This window comes from Columba livia, chromosome 2 (assembly GCF_036013475.1).
Source record: "Columba livia isolate bColLiv1 breed racing homer chromosome 2, bColLiv1.pat.W.v2, whole genome shotgun sequence".
In the NCBI taxonomy this organism is placed as follows: domain Eukaryota; kingdom Metazoa; phylum Chordata; class Aves; order Columbiformes; family Columbidae; genus Columba; species Columba livia.
This window is the reverse complement of record NC_088603.1, coordinates 55,978,023-56,005,338: the sequence shown is the minus strand read 5'-3', so window position 1 is coordinate 56,005,338 and position 27,316 is coordinate 55,978,023. Positions and strand designations below refer to the sequence as shown.

Here is a 27,316-nt window from a genome sequence, read left to right as displayed (position 1 = left end):
AGAGAAAGGCAGAGTCTAGGAAATAACTGCAAGCACTCAGCACTGTCCTCTAAAAAAAGTTTCTCTCTCTCTTAACTGACGATAGACAACACCCTGGAAGATAAGGCTGTAGTTTCTCAGTTACAAAAAAGCTGGGTGGCTGAATACGCGCTGGTAGTGTCATTGACTGATCGTGATTACAGAGGTTATAGTTGTGTTGTCCCTTTCCTCATCTTGCTGGGCTTCTGTGATTGCTGGTAGCAATCTCACTGTTTCTGCACTGCAGCCTGAGTTTTCATTATTAGAAGCAGTTGCACTAATATTAGTAATTCCCTGAAGCCTGCAGCTTCACTTCGACAACTACTTTTTCTAACTGAATGTTTTGCATTTCACCTGGGCAACCACCACATTGGCCTAATATTGTCCAATAGGGTTTTCCTCTGTTAGAAAGGAGGTTTTCTTCCACTTTATGGACTTTACTCACAGGAGGATTTCTTCATTCTTCCTCTGGCCAAGAAGTTGCATTAATTTGCTCAGCATTCCAGCGCTGGGACATGAAATGGGCAACACCTTCATAGCCGGCATCAGGGGAAAACTTCACCAGGTATGTGGAAGCCACTCATCTGTCTGAGGAAATGGTCCATCTCTTCTTCAGTCACCTAGGCTAGCTGCCTGGACAGGGACATGTGTGAGACAGTGTGGCAGGCAGACCATGAGTTGTTCCTGTATCAGACACCCATCCTCCAAAATCTTTAAGACCCTTCAGACAAAATTTCTTCTCTGCTTTCTGGGATTACTTTGATAGTAGTATGGTATCTATCAGCCTTTTATTGACATGGCCTTAAAAGAAAATCTGTTGTCTTCACTCACCATCAGATAGTTTTTCCTCTGTGTCAGAGAACACCGGCTGCTGTCTCACTTTTCTAGGTTCAACATGTGCGCTCAAAGGTTCCCTGCAGCAACAGCCCTGCCACGGGGAACAAGCCCAGTATTTTGTGCCTTAGTCTGGGGCTCTCAATGCACAAATGTTGAACTGGGAGGATGTGTATCCGAACCATAGTTTGTATAGTGCTGTATGAAAATGTCTGCTGGGAATATTTTTCTGGCTCTGACCACAGCATCTTTAGACTCAACTTGCTACGCTTTCCACAATTTGCTTCATTTTCTCTCCAGAGCAAAAGGAACTTACTCTTGTACGGACCTCTTGAAATAATCGTTTCTTTTAAAAGGCTGATTACATCGTCATTTTCTGCTACTTCCCTAGCAAGTGTGGCTGTGAAACACACATCTGCTCCTTTAATTCTTCCTCCACTTTTGCAACATACTGCCCCACAGAATGGCAGTGAAGAAAAATCTCCTAAAGGAATTTTTCTCTAGGGTTGTATATGCTGACAAGGAGCACCTTCGTAGCTTAAAAGTGCTGCAATGAAGTCTTGGCCATGCAGATGCTAGAGGTTTGTCAGGAATGTCCTTTAGGGACCTGTGATCTGTTTCAGTGGCAAACAGCATAGCTATATACATGCTGATTCAGCTCCTGATACTCAGGGACAACAAGAATAATCCATTTTTTTTTCCATCTGAACATAATTTTGCTGTGTTGACATCTGCATTCTCAATCCTTTCACTGTGGAGATTCTTCTTGCGCTAGTGGTGTTCCAACTTCTGCTAGTTAAGCACTTTCTTGTGGTGGGACTTCCCTTGGTTTCGTAAAGTCTTTTGTTTCTTTCCCAAGGCAGTGGTGTCTTTCATGCTCCAGATTGCTGCCCCATCCCAGCTGTTATGGAGGCCCTGTGTCTTCTGCTGATCTCAGCACCCAATATTAATCGGTAAGTAGTTACCCAACGCATGGCTTCCAGTTTCTTAGGAGAGGTTGTTTTATGATGTTCACTTCATTCATGATGCCTGAAGTTCTCCGTTTGCTATGCAGTGATTTACATTCTGCTGTGACCCAGGTTTACTTTCTACTTCCCAAATTTTGGCTAAGCAGTGGTATTCCCTCTTGTCTTGGTTGTATACCTCTAAGTTGTCATGTATGTTTTCACCTCCTGTCAACATTCATGCGTCGCACACCCTTTTCCCAGGAAATCTCATGTGCCATTGACAGGCCAGCAGGTGTTTCCTACCAAATGTTGTGGCTGCTCATCTCTTCTTCTAGTATCATCTGCCTTGCCCAGGATGAGCAGGTTATATTTAGAATATGCTGCAAAGTCTTGATAAATAATAGTCTATAGAACAGGGAGTTGTTTCCTCCCTGAAATAAATAGTTGCTTTTTTTTTGCAGTGATTGGTACATCTCCAGACTGTCATTTTCTTCCTTGTTGTACTCATTTTGGAGGTTTGGCTACTTTAAATCATACTCTCGTGTTAGACACCATGATTCCTTTACTTCTTTGCACCTTGCTTGTGGAAGTGGCTGCTGAAATGCCTGAGCTGTTGGTACCAGAACCTTTTGCAGTTTCCAGGACATAGCCCATGTTTGCAAGCCAACAGTGCTTAGCTGTTAGATAAATCCCATTTTATTTGACTCTGCTATGAAATGGATTACACAGATATCAAGTTCTTTATTGAATGAAACAATTTTCTGTCTTGGGACCAATTTGCCAGTGCATCAACCACATAGAAAGAGAGATTCTGACCTTTCTCTTTACATCTATATTCAATGTGTATTTCTCCAAAACGTGGGGTGGAAGACCTCCATTTTTCGTCAGTTCTATTGGTGCAGGCAATGTCAAAGTCCAAATGGAAGCTGGCTTCTGCCCATCTTCTGTCTCATGAATACAGATTACTTTTTCCCCAGTTACCAGCTTTGAATGTCACAGGTTTTCCTTTGGCCTTATGCAGCTAATTAGACCTAGGAAGCTAGCTGCATTGTGATCCTTCTCTTTGTACTATGCCGTAGCCAAGAAGAGTGCTGTGTCGCTGCTGTCGCCTGTGTCTCTTTGAGGGTGCTCTCCAACTGCAGGCACTGTACACCGTGTACTTTTCTATTTGCTTATGCCTCATGCTTCTGCAAAATGGTTTACTTTGTGGTTGGAATCAAACAGCCTTATCAAAATGCAACTCTTCAATAAAGCTGAAATGAAACATTTGGACTTCATGAAAACAGAATGTTTTGCTGTTTTTCATGGGGGAGTTTAGGAAGAAGGTGAACAGCTTCTCAGTTGTTGAGTCAACATTTAGGGGGGCGAGGGGGGAAAGGATCTCCCTAAATGGCCAGAGCATTATTTTCTTTTAGCACAGTTTTGACAGTCAGAATTGGAGATGATGTCAGCATACAAAGCTGCAAATACAGGAAGATGATATTTCAATCTAGATCCAATAGCATATTCACAGCTGTCTGTAAATTAGAACAAAGAATAGCTCAGTGACTTGGGAGCTTGCAGACATGTAGAACTGTGCATCTGCCCACACTTCAGACTGATGGGTTACCAAGCAATCCCGACCTGCCAGGAGGACAGCTGTGTGCTTGTGGTGCTGAGTCCCAATAATGCCTTGCTAAAAGGCAGCATGTCCTATATCAGGGTCAGTACCTACATGACATAATGCCCTGAGTCCCAGGCCAGGGATACCTCATATACGTACATGCATACATCTCCAACGTTACTCTCACCCGCCTACAGGGCTAGATTTTTAAAGAGTGCCAAAGAATGTAGATAGAGTACTCAATGGGAGTGGGGCACCAAAAACATCAGTGACAATCAGGTTGCTTCTGTAGATCCTGAACGTATTTGGAAAACTGGTTATGTTTCAAGCATAATAATAACTTCGGTCAAAAGTAAGTTTGGTTATTTGGTCCTGCAGATTGTTTGATTTTTAACTGAAATGATACCCATTAAGGACAAATTTCATTTTTGCTCATATTTTCTCCTAATTGTTTATGATGCAATTGAGTAGGAAAGAATTTTTGAAAAATATTCTTTTTAAAAGAGTGACTGTAAAACCTGTATCTTCACCTGTAGTGGTAAAAACATTCTTTTAAGTAACATTTTTACCCATATTAGTTCTTAATCAAACGTTTATTCACAAACTCTTTCTTGCTTGTACTGGATTTCATAATTTAAACAAATTATATTTCAGAAATAATATTAATAGAAAATAACATTTGGTCATATTATAATTATTTTCAAATACCAATGGAATTTATTCTTTATTTGTGTGGTAAATGTAGTATTAAAATTTACTGACTGGCAGGGGAAAATAAATAATTTTGCTTGTCATCCCCACACACACATTATATTAACAAATTATTGTACCTAGGTGTAGGTGTATAAAGGAAAAATAGGGGTTGTCTCATTTCATAGAAATGATTACATTTTGAATTATCTTACATACATCTAATATGCCAGGGGCATCTTGGGAGCTAATCAACACCTGCAAATCTCACAAAAATTAATGGATTCTGTTTATAAGATATTCATGTTGACTTAGGCCCAGTTTGCACCTAGATTTTACAAACTAATGAAGGTATACCAGAGGGGACAGAGTTTATACCTGCAAAGTATACATTAGCTTAAACTCATTCCTTGAACAGAGTAGAAATGTACTTCACTGGAAGTATAGCTGCATCTATTCTACTGCTCTAACTGCTCTATCTAAAATGTTAAGCTTAGTAGCGAAATAAAAATATCCAAAAAGAAGGAGCAAAGTGACTTGCTATGGTACAGCAGAGGAGCTGTAGGAAGCCGCTACAAGTCTTGACCTCCACCGTGCTGCAAATGCACGGTGATGGCAAGCCGTGGGCAATACCCATTTGAATCTTTCATAGCACCCACACAAATATCAAAGGGACACAAACAAGTAAAATCCGATCAAAGCTTTTGAACAACGACCCAATGAGCTTTCAGATGACTGTTTTGGGACAGCCCCTGCTCATGCCCCATTGCCAGTCACAGCAATCTTGAAGAGGAGACTATCAGGCTCGCTGTTGGAGACCAAAAATTTCCCCCAGCTGCAGCAGAGAGAGTAATGTAAAGTGACCCAAAGAGGTACCAGGGCTTCCTCCACTGACCACCATGAAAACCAGCTCTGCTTGGGCACCCTGAGAGAAGCATTAGTAATCAGCCTACAGATATTGTAGCATCTGGATATATTACCTGATGAGCAGGCACATATCTCTACAATGTTCTCTCAAACCTCACTAAAACCTCACCAAAACTTAGGGCAACGGCTGCCCAGGCATATGAAGTTCAGGTCTGCAGAGCAGAAGAACTGTTCAGGTGTATACAAAGAGGCACACCTACAAGGGTGCCCAAGGAGGAAAAGATGAAAGCACAGCAACCTGGAAAGCTAATAACTTATCCTAGGCTTTTATGGGCTCCGCTGAGTTTGACCTCTCAGCGTTAGCAATTGGTTAGATGATGTAACTAGGAAGAGGGGAAACATCCCTGTCCCATCTATCACATGGCAAGGAGGGTCCTTACAGCTCCCCTTCGGCACCTAAATCAGAAGATCTGCAGCAGCTATGCTCCCTTAAAAAACTGACTGTTCAGAAGCATTGTCGAGCTTCATGGTTGCAATGGCTCACTGCAGAAAGTAAGTTAATGGTAAAAACAGCTGAAAAGGTGATTAAAAAGAAAAAAAAAAAAAAAAGAAAAAAACCCTACAACACATAACCAGTCTTAGTATCTTAGACCACATATTTGCACTCCGTTCTTCAAACAAAAGACATGATGAGCTTGTGCATTCACACACACACTCATGCTTATTCTATGCTTTTTCGCCTCATCTGGCAGCCGCTTTCCAGTCCAGCAGACACTAACATCTAATGAGTCAAACTTCCCATTTTCAGACTAATCAGTCGGCTGCACTAATTGCAAATGCAAATATGCAAATTTATATTAATTAATTACTCTGCTAATTAGTTCTGCGGTCTTTTTGGGGTAATAAATCATTGTGCAGTGGAAGGGAAACACGTCCTGTCCCATTTCACTCCACATAAAAATTTAATGTACTCATTGAAGAAAATATATTAAAAAAACCCTGATTCTGATAGCTCTGTTTCTACTGATGAGTCCCCTACAGAAAGGTATGATTGTAAGGAGGCTTTCACATCTCCAGCAAATGCCATCACTAAGGTGCCTGTTAGCAATTTAATTATCACATTACGAGCTCCAGGAAAAGCCAGTTTGCTGTGCTGCAGGCTGTGACTCTGAGCTCCATAGTTCACACATTTTGCAGCAAGTGCTGTTTATACATACATGAAAGATAATCTGGAGAAAAGCATTCCGTTTGCTCTACCTGAATGGACTGCTAAAGCTTGTGCTTAAATCTCAGGAAGCTGGAGCTGCTAAAACCGCCATGACTTGCAGCCTCACTAGATCATATTTGAATGGGTTGTCAGGAAAAAAGAAGAGTAGCTGAAGAAGAAATTACTTGCAGAGCCCTCCCCTTGCCTTGAATTTTACTTTGTCTCTGATTCATTTCAAGGGGGAACTTTTGATTCCCAGTTGGCGCCACCCCTCCCTTGCAGCCCTCACCCTCCCCAGTGCGCTCTGGGGATAGAGATGGTCACTCCATTGCCTCCCCACTGATGGTCTGCCCAGCTTCATGGGACCCAGGGTCTTCCTTCCCCACAGTGACGTGGAATCATAGAATGTCCTGAGTCGGAAGGGACCCACAAGGATCATCCAGTCCAACTCCTGTCCCTGCATATGACGACCCCACACTTCACACCATGTCTGAGAATGTTGTCCAGTCTCTTAATGAACACTGTCAGGCTTGGGGCTGTGACACCTCCCTGGGGAGCCTGTTCCAGTGCTCTACCACCCTCTGGGCGGAGAACCTTTTCCTCATGTCCAACCTAAACCTCCCCTGGCAGGTACAGCAAGTTCCTCACACTGACATCACACCCCAGCGATAGCACGCAGGGTGGTGCACTGGTGGAGGCTCCGATACCAAAGCCCATCAGTGGATCTCAGTATGTCAGATGGCTCAGCTGATTCTATGTCCTCCTCCTTTTAGGACAGGAGAAAAACATCCTCGTAGAATAGCAAAACAAATGGCACCTGACTGTGAAAAGAGAGTTACTGAGTCTTCTTGTCATATGGAGCTATAACTACTCACAGCAATGCTGTGGTGCACATTTTCATCACAGGCATCCCAGGAGCCAAAAGCTTTCCTAAGAGGTTTAGGAAGGTGTTAAGCGAAGTATATCTTCTTATCTCACACAACTCAAGGCTAACTAGAAATGCAGCATCTCCCACAGCTCTCAGAAGGTTTCTTCATCCTCCACTTGCTTACTACTCACTTATATACCATCGTTTCAATAAATGTGAAACATTCACAGAGTATTTTCTTGAGAGTTTGAATTTCATCGAGTGGTTTAATCCGCCCCACAGAAATAGGCCAAAAATCAGATAAAACCAGATAAAGATGTTATAAAAGTCAACAGTGCTCTTCCTGCATCTCTGAGATTCAGGCATCTCACATGTGAAAAGTCTTCCTATATATACATACATAAAAATTCAAAAAAAAAGGAAAGAAAAAAAAAAGATTAGCAAATGTTTTGCTTTATGCTTTAAATTATTGTGTCTAAATTGAAAAAATAAATGAGGTTTACAGGTAATTAAATTCCAATCGCCTTTATCATGCTAGGTTTAACCAGAACTTGAGTTGTATGTTTTTCTCATCGTTTGGAACCCTAGGATAGTTTCTTTCTCATTTATTTATCTTTCCTGTCCAAACACTGGAATAAAATACTGTTGAACTGATAATCTGAAGTCCTGTGACTTAGATTCTGGGAAATAGAGGAAACTAAAAAACCTAAAACAACATAAATTTTTTGTCGAGGCAGTTTATGGAATGTCCGAAGATGGAATTTATTTTTTAAAAATTGCCACCTTTGATTGAAATACTAATATGCACTAATGGTTATCCTATTTAACATCATGCACATTAAAATAATTTTTTAAAAGCAAACCACCTTTGTGATCTTTCTAGGTTTGCAGAATCCTGGAGTCACATGGGATCCAAATTGTTTGTTTGGGAGTACAGTGTTCCCCACCTGCTGTGAGTTTTGCTTGCTATTTCAAAAAACAGATTTTGTTTTGTTTTGTTTTTTAAAAAACAACACCAACAACAACTACAAGTTTTAAGAGATTAATATCTAAAGATTTTGACAAAACTTCACAGGTAACTCTTTAACAATGAAGAGGTACAAGATGGTAATGGGACTTTGTTCTGACTGTCTGTAGTGTTCTTTAAAGAGTTACATTTAAGTCATAATCACATAGGGACACGAGATATAACTTAAGACATTTGAAAAAGTCTCTAGACTCTTTGATGGGTTAGTTCAACTACAAAGCTTCAACAACACATGCGTCTTTTGCAAATTGCAGTAAGCTTCCTCACAGGCACTGCAAACAAATTTTTTTTTCTTTTTTTTTTTTTTAATCATGCAATTGCTAAGAAAGTTCTGTCAATACTTAACTCTGAAGAATATTTTCTTGATTCAGAATACTTACATACAGTCAGAAAAAAAGTGATGCTAATAAAAAAACCCATCATGACAGTCTATGTTTATTCCCTTTCAGTTACTTTTGGCTGATATTTATTCTCCTGTCAGGGCTGTGAAATTAAGACTTCTCTTAACATATAGGACAGCAAGACCCATTTGGCATCCAAGATGAAACCCAGATGAGTGTTAAGATTGACAGTGTTTTCACCCTTATAATTAGCTATTCACACAAATGGGGTTTTAGTTTGCACTTATGCTTGGAACATGGCACTTCTTCATACAGAGAGCGGCATTCACATGTTAACATTTTCGCTTTTGTTTTTTATTGGCAAGTAAACCAGCGTACTTGATACTGACTTCTGTTGGTGTTTTGCTGTATTATTGACTATTTATTAGTGTCCTATTTCAAAAGAATTTAACGTGGGCAAATCACGAACAAGAACTACAGTGGTGCCCCTTTCCTTTGCCCTGCTCTGGAGGAAAAGGACACCTGTCTGGAGTCACTCTGCTGCTTCCAGGTGAATGCTTTTCACATAAATAATGCTGGGGCACCGCTTTCCAGAATTTTGTTTCTTTAGCGGGGAGGGATAAAGACCCCATTCCCTTTGCTGAGGGAAGGGTGGGTGGCCCTAGTGCAACAGAACACATACAACGCCGAGCTAATTTGCAGCCTTGTCTTCGGCTGTGCAATGACTCAGTGATGTCTGGAGGAAGGGCGCAGAAGTAGGAAACCTTATGGCAGTACAGCAACCGTTGCCAGAAATTCATCGAGAATTGTGATGGATTATGAACAAGGTCCTGTTCGTTCTATATCAAGGAATAAAAGGCTCAGTGATGGAAAAAAAGGCAAAAGGACGGCTAAAATGTCGCTGTTCTGTCAGATCTGAGATGTGACTGATTTGCTCATACACAGTAGGAGTTTTAAACGGAAAAAAACCCAAAAGCATTCTAAGTGGACTACATTCAATATGTACTCAGGCTAGAGAGCTTGCTGCCACAAGAACTGGATTTCAGAAATGTATGTTTGCAAAAAGGAATTGATATGCATATCAGAGTTACCATAATTAATTACAATAACATTTTTGGGTCATGCTTCAAGGCTCACAGAATTCAGCAACTGTTAGAGAACAGGCTGAGACTTAATAAGGGTAATCTCTTTTTAACCTTCATGTATACACTTTAGGGGTCCCTCTTTGGCAATGGTTATTGCCAGAAAACAAATAAGAGATGTGACCATTCTTAGGTTTAAACAAACAGGAAAAATTCTCGTGTTTGCAGCTGTGTACTATAACATGGTCCTTCCTCTGATGGGAATGGATGGCTTTTGGCAGTTGATTTAATCTCTTTCCTAATTCTTTATAAGGCTAGAATAAAAAGGGGAGGAAAGTAAAGATAAGGAAATCCTGACACTCGAGTAAAAGAAGCGGGGTAATAAACAAGGCCTTTTGTACCAAACTGAAATTAATTAATATTGTTAATCTCTGTAGAAACAATTGCATCTACAATGGACAAGAGGACAACTAACAGGGTAGATTAAAATGAAGATTACATATAAAATCACTGGGGGAAAAAAAGGCAAATAAACTAATGGTGGAGAAAAGGCACAGAGAAGCCCTGAAGGCAAACAATAGAATGAATAAGTATGGTAACAGCAAACCACCTAAGCAAAAAATAAAAATAACGATTGGGAAAGCAGCAGTAAAATGGGAAAATTATTTGTCTATACCAAAGCTCCACGACCGCAGCTCTTTGCCTCCAGGCATTCCGAGCACAAGGATGGTTTCTCACCCAAGTGGTGAGATACCCAGAGAAGCAAGCCAAGACTGCTGTTCATCTCTCTTAGAGGAGGAGAGTGATGCCTCCCTCTCTGCTCAGTACAGCACCATCACCAATATCTCAGAGGGCAGACTTGAGGCCAGGCCAGGGGGATATAGCAATATATAAAAACAGTGGGAGCCCAGGGCTCAGATGCTGCATTTGCAGCTTGCCCAGGAAGGCAGCAGCAACAAGCATCTCTGATGCAAATCAAGGTGTGAAGCAGGGCAGTGCTACAGGGCTGGGTACTTCCACTGGTGCAGATCAGAAAAGTGGAACTGAACTACCACATCTCCACTGGACATAAAAAAGTCTGTCTTACTCTCTTGTACTGTATTTCAAAGTCCTCTGCTCACCTTTGCTGGGGGATACTTCACTGTACTACACTGAGGCAGAAGTGCTGAGCCTGCTATATGACAGCTAAAACAGAGTTGTGTCTGCAAGAAAACTTGAAATAGTTATAGCTAAACCAAAATCAGAGTGTTCTTTCCAGTAAGTTATCCCAAAATGTCTGTGTTTGTTTTCGATCCCAGCCATGATGCAATATTTGCTTGATATACTCCCTAACAGTATTTTCAACTGGAAAACTACATTCAGATTTCAGAAAATGAACCTTTTCAGCCTTGACATACAAAGCAGAAAACAACAGCTCATTGTCAGACAATTAAAACAGAGAAATGCCTATTTCTTTGACAACACTTGGTGCTGTGGGAGTTTTCCTCAGGGACAAGCACCCTCCTGCAAGACCTGCTTCCTACCCTGGCAGCACATCGTGCTACATGGTGATGGTCATTCGGAGGCAGGATTGCACAGTGTCCTGTAAAATGTGTTATGGCCACAGAATAAGAGACATAAAGAAGCACTGGGGCCCACACTACAGCTCCCGTGACCCAATGTGTCTTCCTAGGACAGGGTACACTGACATTAATCTAACTAGAGAAATATATGTTTTGTGGCAACACAACGAACAGATTATTCCTGTTGGGATTTGTTGACCTCACAAAGGACTGTCATTTTTGGCTTTCTGAGAAGACAGTCAACAGACTTCAGTAATGACAAAGCACACCCAAGACAATTCCGATTTGTGAGAACAGCTTTATCATGAGGAAATTTTTCTGGCAAAGAATTTCCAACAAGCTCTAGTCCTGACCCTGCAGAGACTTAGAGTGGAATTAGATTTAACTAAAATCAGCCACCAAAAATTTGTTTGTTTTAAGTAAGTTATCTAACACATGCACAGAGTTAGTGGAAAGTAGTGGAGGGTGATTCATCGCACTTAGTTTAGACACACCAGTAGAAGACAGTGCCTTCTCTTAGACAGGTGGCTTTCACACAGGCAGCTACTGAGCAGTAACCTGGGAGTACGTGAGTCCTTGCACATCTTCACTTCTATGTGCAGGGTTGTCACTCATCTAACATGGTACTGGTGCTGAGTGAAGTCCATCTAGAGCTGAGCTCAGTGAAAAGACCCTACCCTCAGTCATCTTTAGCATCATTGTGGTTGCATGTGTCTGGACAAAATGGAAATAACATTATTTCAGGCTCTGTAAGATTGAATGGAAAAGACCTGAAGCTATGACATTAAATATGTGGCTGAGAGCAAAAGTTGCAGCAGCCTAAAATGACAGGAATTTCTTTCCATTCCCTAATTGGAAAAATTCTGGATGAAAATGGGATTGATGGATTTGGAGAAAATTTTTGATTGGATTTTAAATGTACTGGTGGTGTCCAGTTGTCTTCACCACGTTGTGTTTAAGTGGCTTAGACAAAAGCCTTGAAATGAGTGTACGAGTACTTAAAAAAGGGGGAAAAAAGAGACTCAAAAAAAATTAAATTAGCTAGGTTTTGGGGAGGATTCTTACGTGTTTTAAAAGGCTTGCTTTGGGAGAAAAGGGGTTTTTGTTGTTGTTAACTCATTATTAATTTTTAATTCCTCTTTTAATTTCTCAGTTGAATTACCCTCTAACATAAAGAGCAGAGAGCAAAAGAGTTTTGCATGTAGTTCTTTAACATTCACTACCTAGTTTACTCAGCGAAAAACTCAATTAAAATGCTGGCTTTCAGTGAAATAAGCTTTTTTATCAGTTAATTTCTTTTACTTTATCTTAACTATTTTTCTTTTTCAGTATATTACTTATACAGGATAATATCTTAGCTTTGAGCAGTAACATGGTAGGAACAATGAAAGTTAAGTTTGTAGCTGATTCCTAAATACCTTTTCCTATATAAAGCATGTAATTTCACACTTTTTTTTTCCTGCAAGAGCAAAGACACACATGTCATGTTTGACTATAGCTTTCCATAAACAGCTGAAATAAAGCATTAGTGTGCAAGCTGTGATTTGACCAAAGGAAAGATTTCTTGACCATATGCTTAACAAAAATGCAATTTAAACATCTGACTTCCTTGGTAATGAATTATCCAGTTTCTCTGGAATAGAGGAGGCAGCACAGTTGGGTTTGGATGGGTTTTATCAGACTGCAAACTAGCTGTGCTGTAAATAGAGAAATATAATACTTGAGCTAGATCAGGCTGGAGAGGAACAGAAAAATGTTTGTAATGCATTTTTAATGGGACATCCATGTGCTCCATAGACAACGTCACTGACATTTCTTTTTTCTGCTCTGCCTTCAGTTTATCCCTTTCTAGCTCACACCACCATTGCCACAGATAGGTAATAATCAATACCGTCACTCTTGCCTTAATCTATGACCAGGGTAAGATATTTCAGAAGGCAATCAACCCAGTGGAGAAAACATCAAAGGGGAAAATATATTTGTACCATGGAAATGTTAGGTTTGTACTTGAAACTTGGACACATCAGGCTCTTGTGTGCTTCTCTAGAGCACCCTTTCTTTCCTAATCACTTGCAGATATAAATTGGGTTCTGTGCATGTGGTAGCGGTGTACATGGAATTTACAGCAATATTCACAGCATCCACCTCTGGGAACTTGTCTCTTATGGTTTCAGTCAAGAATAGATGTTTTAAGTATGTAGTTTGAATAGAAGTTTCTTTATTTTTCCTCTGAGGTTGACAAATAAAATTGTTTCACTACATGATCTTTTCACCACTTAAAAATTAGAATTAGGTTGATGGGAAGGGCACATGTGCTTGTGCATTAGATCCAGAGACTGAAAGTTGCTGAGCTCTCAGTGTGTTTCCCACTGTACATCTGACTCACCATGGGAACTTGAGAAATATCTCCTCCGTCTATGAAACACTGATATGAACTCAGTGAACCAGCAGGCAGTGAAGCTCAGTTTCAATACGTACAGTGCAGGCAGATCTCTATTTGCCGTGTGCTGTAAGAAGTGCAAAGTAACTTCTACAGTACCAAAAGTAAAAGAAAGCAAAGCAGATTTCTCTTGCACAGTTCCGATAAGAAGTCCTCGGTGCTTTCATTATCTTTTCCAGCCACTGGTAGGATTTTGCCATTTTAAACATAGCAGACAACCAAAAAAATTCCAAGTTTTTATTCCACAATGCTACTTTTGTGCATAAACAGTTATTAACTTTGCATCAATGTCTCCATGGATTAAACAGTCCCTAAGTACACATTGACAGCACAGATCATTATGGTTATGGACCCTTAACATTTAAAATGGGAGGGGAGGGAGGTTGCGTGTGTGCGTATTCATCTCCTTGCTCCCTCTCTTTCACAAACTATAAGGTTTAATAGCGATTAACACTAGACCACAGCACTTCTAAATTAACGATAGCCCTGCCAATTCTAATTGGTATTCTAATTAGTCTGACAATTCTACTAATTAAGAACATTAAACTTTTTAACAAAGGCTATCTTTTTTGTGTTGTGTTTGGCAAAATGGAATTGAGGGTATAGGGGAGCCTGAACTGCTACTTCAGAGAACTGCTGATTATTTAGATTATTTAGGGAGCACGTAGAAACATTTATGTAGTGTATTTAAATAACAAGAATAGGATACACCAAATGACAGAGAAATAAATTAATAGAGTGAAAACTGCAAATCCAGAATACATGGATGAAAGAGGTTTGCCTTTAGGAATCACCAACTTAGTCCGGGTACTATAGGGATTTCGGTACAGTAGGCAAACCAACACATTTCTTTGTTTGGAGAAATCTCACATTTCTAGATTTGTTTTCCTTCAGATATGGAACAAAAACAAACAAAAAACCCCCAAAACAAAAACAAACAAACAAACAGTGTTCCTCTATACAAAATTTTCAGTAAATATTTGTCTCACATCAATCAAAATGTCTCATTTTGAAAAACAACTTGCTCTAGTTTTGATTTTATGTATTATATGTGATTTTGAAAGTAAGTATCCTTCTGAGCCCCTTAGAAATGAAGTGCTTTTCCTAAATGTGTTATTCTCAGAATGAAATTTCATTATAATGCACTTAATACACAAAGTTTTCTGCCGAAACAAATACACAATCTTCTGAAAGAAAACATGTTCCATTTTCTGCCACTTCACGTTACAGGGTCAAACTACAAACATCTTGTTCATAATCAAGATTTCTGTTTCCACAGGAGTCAGAACATTTACACAGAGTCTTTGCAAAAAAACTCATTGACGTTAGTTGGTGCCGCGAGAAACAAATGAAAAACGGACTGAATGGAAAGCAATATTTATTCCAAACCTCACCAACCTGACCATCATGGATTTCATTTTTCCAGCACCCATCCTTCAGAGTGCAGCGCAGGAGCTCTGAACTTTGCCCCACACTGTGATGCCAAGTGCATTTCCTCCATCACTTCAAATTGTTATTGCACTGCCTGTATTCACACTGTTCAAGGGCTTAGAGGTTTGGGGAGAGACGGCTATTCCAGTCACCATCTGCTGGTGACAGCAAGATGTTCTCCACACAGCTGTCTTCAAAATTCATAGCAAAGTACCCTTTTGAGATAAATTCTACCTAGATGGCTGTACATAGCAAGATGCCTTACAGGTCCAAAAGCACAACGCAGAAAGGCCAGACACATACTGACTGACACTATGAAAAATACCATAGGGAGGAAAAAAATAAAAGGATTCCTAACTTGCAAAAATACATGCATATTTAGTACTGTATCTGCTGACCACTGACTGTTTTAGCATTTTGTAAACTATGTCCTCTTTAACCTTTTCCCATTACTTCAAGAACTTAAAAGGTCAGGCCCCCAGTAAGGCCACACAAGTCAGGTAGAAAGTCAGCTTACATGGCAAGAAATACAATAGAGGGGAAATGCCAGCAGGATTCAAGCTCCGTATTTAGAAAAACTAATTTGGCCAGAAAAAAAGGTCTTTTTGCCAAACTTCCAGGTACATTCTGGCCATGGTTGCTTTAAACTATTGGGTGATTCGAACCAGTCCTCAGCCAACCCAAGGACTGAAAGGAAAACTCCGGGCTGCCAAAAGATACTATCCAATTTCTTTTGCACAACCTGTCAGGTGAGACCACTTTGCAGAGCAGTTACCTCCAAAAACAACACTGTGTGCTCAGGGCTATGGCAAGAAGGACTGATTTCTGTGATGCCTGGTGGCTGAGGAAGCTGGCAAGCTGTAGGACTTCCACAACTCCTTAGAGATTATGCAGGCATAAAAGACGGAAAGTGACGGGAATTACTCAAACTACTATTTACTTCAGCCTGTACTTAAACGTGCAATAACCTCAGATCTCTTTATGTCAAATGGTAATTTTATGTTGATTTTGACACATTTTATTACTGTTGTTAGACAATGCTTCTTCCTGGACAATACCCGCTGATCTTACCAAAAACATCTATGCAGGTATAAGCAAAATCCTCTCCTGAGCTCTACTTCCTTCAGGTTTGTGCTTGAATAGACTGGAACCATCTCTCTACTCTTAATTTTGTCTTCTTTTCTCTGTCCTAGAGAAATTATGAGGCTTGCAATGGTGTTCTAAGAAATTTACAGCTTACAACATCAGTGTGTCCACTTGACCAGGGAATTTGGTGAAAAACACGTTAAAATGGGTTTTCATAAAGATTAGAAACATCAGTTACTCTTAAAGTAGATCTGCAGCTAGGAGCAGTAGAATAGTTCATTCATCACTGAAGAAAAGTTCTATGAAGACCAATTTTCCAAAATGTTTTTGGAAAAAGATCATTACAGCCCAATCTGAATTCAGCACCATTTTACAGCTCAGCTGAAACTGGCTGTGCTTTTCACTTTCTCAGAAGCTTGGGGATTGAATCCAGAAAACAGTTTTATAAAATCCTGTTCTATTTGCAGTCAAATTCTGCCACTAAATCTCCAGTACTGTCAAGGGAAAACTGATTGTGGGGGTAAAACCTTTCAAATGACCCAGCTTCCATTCTCAGCTGTGAGAAATTTTGTCTTGGCGTAAAATGTGGTGGTCAAGATCCTCCAAAATATATACTGTCCATCACCCACTGCCTTCAAAACAGTGAAGATACATATAATTTTGTGTAATAGGAAAAAGCAGGGAGGCTAGAGGATCCAGTGACTGTATACTTCATCTAATCTGCTTCTGAAAAATAATTTCTGGAGTGTCTGTCAAACAGACATTGGGTTCTTGGTTACTCTTAACATTTGCGTCAAGTATTTTAAATCAATGGAACAAGTTCAGGATCTGTAAGTAAGTTCCTTGTGCCTCCCTTTTCCTTCTGGAAAGCAGCATTTCCCTGCTTCATACGAGTGTTATAAACATTGAATTCTGACACTGGTTTAGGGGTTTTTTATAGTGCAAAGTTACCTTTCTTTTCAATAAGGAAAGAACTCCAGTAAGGTTTTTAAATACATGCTTTACCACACGTTGCAGATGCTGGTTGGCAATCGCAGATTCTAGGAGAAGTCAAAAACATAACACAGATTTTGGAAATGTGAGGGACACCACAGTTCATCAGCAGCTTGGGATGTTTGATTGCACAGCTTTTCTTCTTTTTAAATGGAAAATATACTTATGTTCAACAGAACAGTATCTAAGGAAGATCCCTCTCCAAGAACTGTTCTAAATTCAGATCCTAGAAAGCAAACCAAAATGAGGATATATTCCCATCACAATAAGCCTAAGTCATCCTGCCCCACACATAATATTATTTCATATAAACAAGAACCTCAGCTGAGCTCTGCTGTTAAGAAACTACCTGTATATGTGTACACAAGAGAGAGGACTGAGATTTTACAAGCAACTGTAGCACTGGCATTTCAGCATTTCCTGCTGTCAGCTACACAACTTCTCAACTTTAATAATGTGCTTTCAAAATAGGTTTAAAAGAATTATTTCTAAGTGTCCGCTTTTTTTTTTTTCCCCTAAGATGTTCAGATATTATTTCAGTATGCTGCTAAAATTTGCCTGAGGACTGCATGCAAGAGAAAGGAAATGATGATTCTTAGGAGCCAACAGCTCACCTGAACTTGGATAAAATTTCATGGGGGTACAGAAAAGTCATTTCTATAGCCTGAGGGCTTTCTCTCTGCTGAGTTTCAAAGGTCTGCTGCAAATAATGGAAATGTCAGTTTCTCATAAACTTCTCAAGGATATTTTACAAAGTTCCCCTTACAAAACATCCTATAATTTCCTGGCAGGGAACTGTCCACCAGAAGTTGACATTACTCTGGTTTTATTTTGCATTTCTGTTAAATCAGTGTTAATTCAACTTCTCTATTTCCTTGTGTCTCACATTTAATTTAGAACATGCTGTGTAGTCCTAAGCAAACTGCTCATCTCAGCATGTGCTTTCTATACGGCTGTTCTGCTCTTCTAACCGAGTCAGTGCCGTCACCGTGTGCTCAGTGCTCCCACCACTTCCCAGAGGGGCATTTTGCCCCAGCACCACCTCGCCACAAAGGGCTCTGTGCATCGTCACTCCCTGAGCGATGGATAATCCTCTCACAGGGAGAAGGCTGTAGGAAGGGAGAAAAGGTATCAGAACTGTCCACACAGGTGATCTAAGGAGAATATCTCATCAGGTACCTCTTCCTGAGGGAGTGGGGAGAAGAAAGCAGCCCATCAGCCTCAGACATTTTGTAAGGAAGGAGCATCCTAAATTATGGAAAAAACACAAAACATTCATTATAGCCAGGACATCTGCCTGGGGAAGAAGCAGCAGCACAGATCTCTTCTGGGATGACATAACCACCACCTCTTCTAGAAGGGACTGGCTGCAAAGTCCATCTCAAAAAACACACTTTGAGGGTGACAGAAACATTCTCAAAATGAAAACACAGAGGAAGCATGCCCTTGAATCACTGTAGACAGTGGCAGAAGAAAGAGAGGAAAAAGTCAGCATTGCTAGCTAGCTGTTTGACAGAGATTGCCATTAAATAAATAGTAGATACTGATAATCAGGGTCAGGATGTGTGTTACAGCCAAGTGTCCCTGCTGCAGCCTCTAAAGGCTGATGGAATTACTGATCTCAGAGCATCCTCAAGGTAGGGTAGCAGAGGGTGTGACAACCCCAGTCGCCTAATATGAATAAAAGAAAACCCAGTTTCTCAGATGTACCCTAGGGTTGCTTCACATCAAAAAACAACAGGAGTGATCTTAACCCTCTGCAATTTCAAGAAGTGACACAGCTACATTACTGGTCTGACTAGACCATTTTTCCCCAGGGAGAGAAGTACTTTAAATCCCATATTGTTGCAAGGTACATATCACCTCTTAATCTGGTAAGAAAATTTTCAGGCTCTATCATGCCATTACTTTTCTAGGGTGGAACACTCAATTTCTTAATATAATTTCCATTTTAAGAGTATTTGGTTCGACTCTCAACTCATTTACATCAGTGTAAGACATGAGCAGCTCAAAATTAATAGGATTATATCAAATGTATGTCATATCTAAATCAGACTAATTTTAGTCATGTGTTTCAGAAATCTTAGAGCAATTTATGGTCACAAACTCATTTTTGGTTAACCATAAGCAATTAGTTTTAAAGTCCATTTTCAGACTCTATATTCATGTTTTACTCAAGCGACTCCCATTAAAACAGGGTAACTAACCCCCTCTGCAGCCCTTTCATATTTGTCCCTAACAGGCTATTCAAAACAAAAAGCTAAGGACGTCTGATTAGTGCAAGAAGTACATCCTCATTACAGGGGGCTTAGATAGTGCAAAGCACATTTCTAATTTCTAATATTTTGCAGCATTAGCAGATGGGTTAAAATCACATTTTCAGACTGAACTGAATCTTCTTGAACTAATAATGTAGGTTTGGTCCCTGAAGCCAGGGGTCCTTATTAGTGTCTTCCTTAATCTCTCCTGGGAGAAAGACGTATATTCCTGTACATCATTTTAGTATTGGTGAGAGAGAGCTTAGCCAACTTGATGGGAATGGCAGGTTCCCCTCACAAAGTGGTTCATAGCCTACAGTAGTGTACTGGGGACACAGAGAGGCAGAAAAGAACTGGGTCATCCCTGAATGGAGATGCACATCACTTCAGGCCCACAGGATCAAACAGCATGCACATCACTTCAGTTGAACATAGAATATGCATCTGGCATGCAACATGCAGATGACATGTGGTCTGGCTCCTCCACTGGTAGCTGCTTCTGTAGGGATGTCTTGGTCCTTCCTCCACCAGTGGGTCCCAGTTCTGACAAGTCTGAAACTCACTGGGGTTGGCAGACTAGAGTCCCTGCCCAAGACACCATCCTCCTTTGCTCCACTTCTGTACAACAAAACAAAGCACAATAAATTGATCCATTTAAAAAAAAGTATTCCCACCTCCTTCTGAGCTTTGAACTCAGCAGAAGGCTGGAGCCACTGTTTCTTATGCTGTTACCCTCCTATTTGCCCCTCATAGCCTGGCTTTGCAATTTAGGATATACTAGACATGTATTTTCCTGCAGTCTCGCTCCAAAGGCAGCAGAGATACCTGTCTAGTGAAGGTGACAGTCCAGCCCCACTGCGGGTGTATGGTCAGGTTCTGGCATGGATACCAATCACTGGAGCCTGCCCAGAGGTGAGTCAGTTCAGAGGTGCTGTTTCTGGTCCACCCCAGGGGTTTGGGCTGCACATGTGGGTGCTATGGCAGGAAGGCAAACTCACACCAGACTGTGAGGGAGTTTGCTATCATGGGATTGCCACTGTGACTTCATGTGCACAAGGAGCAGAGTTGCTGAGGCTTTCAGTGCTTACATTATAAAGATGAGGAAAAAACGAAAAAGACTTAGCTAACTCTCCCCTTCCTCAACAGTCCCTCGCTGCCCATGAGGTCCTGTTCCTACCAGTGAATGACCCAGACTACAACCCACCAAACTGGTCCCCAGCAAACATCGGTAAAGTTCCTTAATTCTGATGAAACTCTCCTGTTATAGCACAACTGGGAGATATGGGACAGGGATGGTGGGAGAGGGCGATGAAAAAATTAAAAATCAAAAGAGAAAAAAAGAAAAGAGGCATCCCCTGGAGATCCAATGATAGCTTATTGAAGCTATTCGGAGGGCTCCCATTGATTGCAGTGCAGTTTGGGTCAGTCCCCCTGGTGCACCGTGGAGGTTCTGCCATCCTTTGAAGTCAATATTATCTCAGTGAATCTATTGATGTTTGGCTGTGTTAAATGTATTATAATAATATTGCATTTGAAACAGAGTCACATATAATTCAAAACTATACAGCTTGGGCAGAGGAAAAAAACGTGATTTGTGTTCAGTGACATATTTGGTGCTGTGCAGCCATTATATAGAGTGCATTTAACTGTTTTGTGTATTATTCTTAACATGCATTCACAGTAGACAGCAAAGCAGCAGTTACGGGGTATGCTGTGAATGCATATTAACAGCAGTACACATTTGCATATCATGGATCCATAATACAAAATGTGTAGTAAAATCCTTACGAAAAGTTATTATGCATGCACAGTAGAGGCTTTTTAAACCTTGATATCTCAGCTATTTTGTTTCTCCACTATTTATTTGAAAATATTAAAAAGGTCAAATGATGGATTAAGAATCTGCAAAAATGTAATGTTACTGCTACAGAGGGAATCCTTCAACACAAACTAATTTATTTTGATTTTAGTAGCAGTATAAGAGCCATTCAAAACTGCATTTTACAATAATATTTCAGTAGGTTTAAAGAAAAAAAAGAAAAGAAAACTACTACAGCAATAAAAAAAGACAGAGAAAATATTTTTATAGAAGTGTATTTCAGAGGCTGGGTGATATAACTGGAATTTTTGACAGCCCTTCCCCTAACACTGAGCTTCTACAATGTCAACCTTTCCTTCAATTTCTCGCAGAATTTTTAGTATGCATTGAAACAGGGTTTGGTTCCTCAGGACTTTGCATATTTAGATTATCGTGCATTGTATAATACTCTGAATATGCAAAATCCTTGAAAAGGTTGACAACCCTTAGGACCTTCCACAATATAAATCTTAATACATAAATTCCTATTGAGAATAATAGGATTCTACCCTCTCCTCCGTTACACATATTTAGGATAAAATGGAGCAAATGTTAATAGTGCAGCTCTTGCTCCTTTTGAACAGTTGCCACTTAAGTTTTAACATCTTTGTCACTTCAAATACATTTGCCTTAAAAAAAAAGAAAAAGAGAGACCTGAGTTTTGTAAAGAATCAATGACCTGATATTTTTCACTTCTGGAAAAAAAAAAAAATACAAAGTTTAAGGTGAAGGTTTTTTTCCTTTTTTTTCCTTAAAGGCTCTAAAATTATTTAGCACATACACGTAGATGTACATAACATGCTCTGCCCGCACACACACACGTTCTGCTGCTGCCTTAATTTTTATTCCTGTCTCTAATAAAAAATGCCCAAACAGATTTAAATGAAACTTTGTGAAAACAATATAATTGGATTGGGGCTGAGAACATTAATGCCAAGCTTGGGCCCAATGTGAATTAAAGCAGATGAGTTATAAACCCTTCAAAAACAGGATTTATAGTGGAAACACTGACACAGACCCATAACAATAGCAGCTCTGCCAGGGATTATTTTAATACTAAAAGCATACTCAGTAGCTCACTTTTTAAAAGAGAGATGACTTAGTCACTAAAAAGCAGTGATATGCGATAATAATGAAAGTGAACTTTAAAAAAAATGTTTCTAATATGTCATGTCATTTCCCCTATAACTCTCTTGGTATCACTTTAATTTAAGAAGTGGCATCTCACATTTAAAAAAAAAAATATATATATATATATATATAAAAAAAAAGGAAACAAACTAAAACAACACAAACCACAAACACACCAAGGTGGAGTTTGCCATAAGCTCCATGGCAAAGCTGAGCAGAGAGGCTTTGTCAGCTTCATTAACAGTTTCTTGCCCATGGAAAGAGACAAAAGGGTTAAGGGAAGAAGAGCAGGGACTGCAGGAGAAGCAGCTGACGGGAGCAAGGGCACGAAGAAAGCAGCAGCCAGGGAGCAGGGAGAAGATTTTTATGAGGAAGAAGTGTGTTTCCAAAGGAAAGAACTAAATTTTTAAAGAGATTTCGAGGAAGCATTTGCAAAAAGGCCAGGGAGGCGGAGAAAATTTGGCAGAAGGGGGAAGCTCTCTGAGCCCCCCAAGTCACGAGTCACGCCTGCAAGGGTCTCACCCCACCAGGAGCAGGTGCGCCCCAGTTGCATTGCACCGGGCTAGGATGGGGATGAGCAAGCCCTGCCACATGCTTCCAGAAAAAGGCATCGCTTGTTAAAGCTTCATGTGGTATGTCCAGTTCCTCACAAATGACTCTTTTAATTCAGGAATGTCAAAAACCACCAAGGGATGTGAGGGGAGGATTTCTTAGTCAGCAAGAGGTTTCCTCTTGTTATCCCGCACTCTGGGGCAACACAGTACACTCAAAACCCTCCCCACATTCCGAAAATTGCTCCCAGCAGCATCACACAAAAACTACTTTTTGTGACTATGCTGTGTGTTATAGCGGCGGCATCACTTCCCCATTCCTGCCTTCCTTTCCATGCCTTCTTTATTTTTTTTTTTTTTTTGCTGGGTACCAGGTGCACCAGAGAGACTTGGATCAATACAAGACAGCACTTTTCGTATAAACAATACCGTATTAACAACCGCAGGGCAGCCGTACCTGTAGGCAGGGATAGCACCAAATGTTGGCACGACTACCCGTGCAGCTAGACTGCTAAAAAGAAGCAGCTCCAGTGGAAATGCACCTACTGTATGTGAAATGCTGGTGCTTTTTTTTTTTTCTCCCCCTCTATCAGTCTAACCTTCTGTGTTGATACATGAATGCTGGTACCCACTTAGAGGGATGCCAGATGATCAGTGCAGAATGAAGGTCCCAGGAGAAAGGCTCACGTGGTTTTCTCTGCCCCGTGACGTCACCAGCAGATGGCATGGGTACCAGCTCTGGCAGTTGGCATCAATGTCACTTTTTAGAGATCAATGAGATAGTGCAGATATACACAGATCTAGACTGAAGGAGACGATGCGACATTCAGACTGAAAAGATTTGGAAGGCAAAAAATGAAAACTGATTGTTGAATGAAATAAAAAGCTAAGGTAATACAAATAAAGATATATTTCAGTTGGTGCTGGGTGTGCATGCAAGTGTTTAAAGATACAGTATCATTGTCTTGTATTTTATGTATGCTATTTACTGTCTAATAACTCCTCCTAACATTTTATTCTTCTGATACAATTGTATACTTTCGTTGGTGTTATGTAATATTGCAAGTGTGTAGACAATACTGATAGAGTTTGTCTTTGACTGGGGTTTTTGTTTAGTTTTGTTCTATTAAAAAAAGTCCCTGCATTCGTTTTGTTCGTCTCTTTGAGGACCGTCGGGTCCAAGCTTTTGCTGCTCCCAAACTGCAAACAAAAGCAAAATAACTGGGAGAAGGAAATTTTTTTCCCATTCCAGACTGAATTCTGATCACACGTGCAGGATTGCAGTCAGAATCCACAGACCGCTCCTGTCAGCTACGGGCTGGAAGGAGACGTCTGAGCCTCGCAGAACATAAACACTGCTATAGTGTGCAGGGAATTTTTCACCTCCCCCCCCAATAATTGATGGGGGAGGAAAAAAAAAAAAAGAAAATAAAAAAGCAAATAAGTTGGTTCTAACTAAACAGATAATTTTGATCACAATTTTTGCTGGGAAAAAGAGGGGGGAAAAAAAAAAAAGGTAGGGGGAATTTTATTTCTTAACTCTAACCTGAATACTTTCAGGGTTGGATCATTCTGATTTTTGTCTTAATATAAAATAAGCAATATGTGATTTTCATACAAATAATTAGAAAAAAAAATATCTGTTTTTAATTATGTTACTAGCTGAGTGATTGGGGGAGGGCGGATGTTCCATTATTTTTTTTTTCTATCCCCTCTAACTTACTGGAGTTTAATATCTTGATTCATACGGGAAGAAACATGGAGGTGAAAAAAAATCAACTTAGAAACATAAGCCAAAAAGTATTTTTAAAATATTTAACCACCAGTTAATAGAGAGATGGCACTTTTTCATTTTAAGACTGCTTTCGCTTTCCTCATTTTTTTCACACAGGGGAATGTGGATTAATAAAATGTCTGTATTGCTTTATCATGTTTTGCATTTCTTTAAATTCCATAGTGGCAATGGTTTGAAGGGCTTGTTTAAAAATAAAATAAATGAGCAGGGAGCTAATTGTACATTTTAAATACTGATTTACTCCATACTTATCTGTGAGAAATGTGGCTTTTTAGTTCCAACATCCTGAATGTTTCAAGTGATTTTAAAATATTGGACAGCTTTTATTTTTTAAAAAGTGGAACTGGAATTGGCATTTTATGTAAAAAAAAATATAGATAGATAGACAGGTTGTGCATTTATACATATACACACACTTATAACTAGAGCGTGCATGCAGACACACAAAAGGTGCATGAGGATGTGTGTTTAAGTCGGCAAACTTTAAAAATGGAAATATTTAAATATTGTGCTGGCATTCTTTCAGGTAACTTAAGATTATAGAACCATGTTAACACTACCGTTTGATGAGTCTGTTGTAATGCCAGAATCCCAGATGTGCAGAAAGTTTTCCAGAGAAAGCGATGATCAAAAGCAATTGAAGAACCCCGAAAGCTTTTCGAAGCAGATTGTGCTCAGAGGAAAGAATATTAAAAGATCTCCTGGAGAAGACACAGAAAAAGAGGAGGAGGAGGAAGAGAGAGAAGAGGAGGATGAGAATGGCTTGCCCAGGCGAAGGGGCCTTCGGAAAAAAAAGACGAGCAAGATAAGGATGGAAAGGATCAAATTCAGGCGACAAGAAGCCAACGCTAGAGAGAGGAACCGGATGCACGGCCTTAACGACGCCCTGGACAATTTAAGGAAAGTGGTGCCCTGCTATTCTAAAACACAAAAACTGTCCAAAATAGAAACTTTAAGACTAGCCAAGAACTACATTTGGGCTCTTTCTGAAATCCTGCGAATTGGCAAGAGACCCGATCTGCTCACGTTCGTCCAAAACTTGTGCAAGGGTCTGTCCCAGCCAACTACAAACTTGGTGGCGGGATGCCTGCAGCTGAATGCCCGAAGTTTCCTGATGGGCCAGGCGGGTGAAGGCGCCCATCACACCCGCTCGCCATACTCCACTTTCTACCCCCCCTACCACAGCCCCGAGCTCAGCACCCCCCCGGGGCACGGGACTCTCGACAACTCCAAGTCCATGAAACCCTACAATTACTGCAGCGCTTACGAGTCCTTCTATGAAAGCACTTCCCCCGAGTGTGCCAGCCCACAGTTTGAAGGTCCCTTAAGTCCTCCCCCAATTAACTATAATGGGATATTTTCCCTGAAGCAAGAAGAAAGCTTGGACTATGGCAAAAATTACAATTATGGCATGCATTACTGTGCAGTGCCACCCAGGGGTCCCCTTGGGCAGAGCTCTATGTTCAGGTTGCCTACAGAGAGCCACTTCCCTTACGACTTACATCTGCGCAGCCAGTCTCTCACCATGCAAGATGAATTAAATGCAGTTTTTCATAATTAATGAGGAAAATGAAAATAAACAGTGGTCATTCACCTCCCCATCTAATTAAGAGCAAGCAGATGCTTGGGCACTGCATAATTGGCACAACTCTATTTAACGTGTTTACTAGTTCCTAAAGTGTGTTTCAACTATTGTGGGGATTTTCTATGTATTAATAAACCCTTTTTCCGATAAGTATTTTTCCTTTCGTTTTTTTGTCTGTAAACACTGTGAGATTCTGTTTCCTCCCAGAGGTTATTTCCACCCCCCGTTTTTTTTTTCTTTTTATTTCCCTATTTGCTTGATTTGTTGAGCAGTGTGTCTGAACAATATCGCTGAAATAAAAGCATACACACTGTGTAAAGTCAATGTTTATTTTGATTGTACAGTAATTATACAAATGCATGTTATTCAAATCAGATAAATTAAAATGATGTATTTATAATTGGTAGAAAATATATATTATGTATTTGAGGAGAACTGGATTAAAATTATTCAGAACTTTAAAGAAACTATCTCAGAACTGAGATGGGCTTGCAATATGCAGAGGTGAGAGTGCAGCAATATTGAAAGCTATGCAAAAAATGAAAAAAAAAGTAAACATAAAACAAAACAGTTATTTTGTTTGTTGTTTTTGAGCAAGCTAAGGAAAATCAGTGATATTGTCACTGAGACTATTCAGTCTGACCTTTAGAGTATTGCTGGCAGGTGGCACATGCTAATATTTTAGAAGGTGGTGTTGAAATTTTGCCTCAGTTATTTTGACCATATATTATCAGCACTTTTTTTGTATTATTCTGACTTCAGATGTAAAGGTTTGTTATAACAATGTATAACTGTGGTTTCTCACTACGTACTTTAAATGCAATTAAACATAGATGTTTCCACTTTAAAAATACATCTATTAGCTGTGATACTGTATTTTGCCTGATACTTATTATTTCACAGTATACAGCTGCCTTTGGTCTTGCCTACACAGCTTTCTTCCCCACACCCCTGTAGCGCTTGAGCCTGGGGATGGAAATCATGAATTATCGGGCAAACCTTGCACTATTTTCAGAAGGACATATTAGCGACACAGCAAAAGCAGACCCAAAATACCACAGAAACAGCTGCACGCTAAACGAAACACAGGTTAGAGGAAGAAGGTAACACTATAGCTCAACAAAATGCCGAATTTCACACTG

General features: G+C 40.0%; 1 protein-coding gene across 2 annotated transcripts; it reads left to right on the top strand.

The window, feature by feature from the left end:
- Positions 1–438: 438 nt before the first annotated feature.
- On the top strand, positions 439–27,050 carry NEUROD6 (neuronal differentiation 6). Of its 2 annotated transcripts, XM_065052059.1 has the most exons (4): positions 439–583; positions 1,712–1,805; positions 7,918–7,986; positions 25,116–27,050. In XM_065052059.1, the coding sequence occupies exon 4, from the start codon at positions 25,137–25,139 to the stop codon at positions 26,148–26,150; it is 1,014 nt and encodes a 337-aa protein (XP_064908131.1). In that variant the 5' UTR covers positions 439–583; positions 1,712–1,805; positions 7,918–7,986; positions 25,116–25,136; the 3' UTR covers positions 26,151–27,050. The 2 variants fall into 2 exon arrangements, with proteins under 2 accessions (XP_064908131.1, XP_005515777.1); XM_005515720.3 differs by lacking the exons at positions 439–583; positions 1,712–1,805; positions 7,918–7,986 and adding an exon at positions 22,408–23,685.
- The last annotated feature ends 266 nt before the right edge of the window (positions 27,051–27,316 follow it).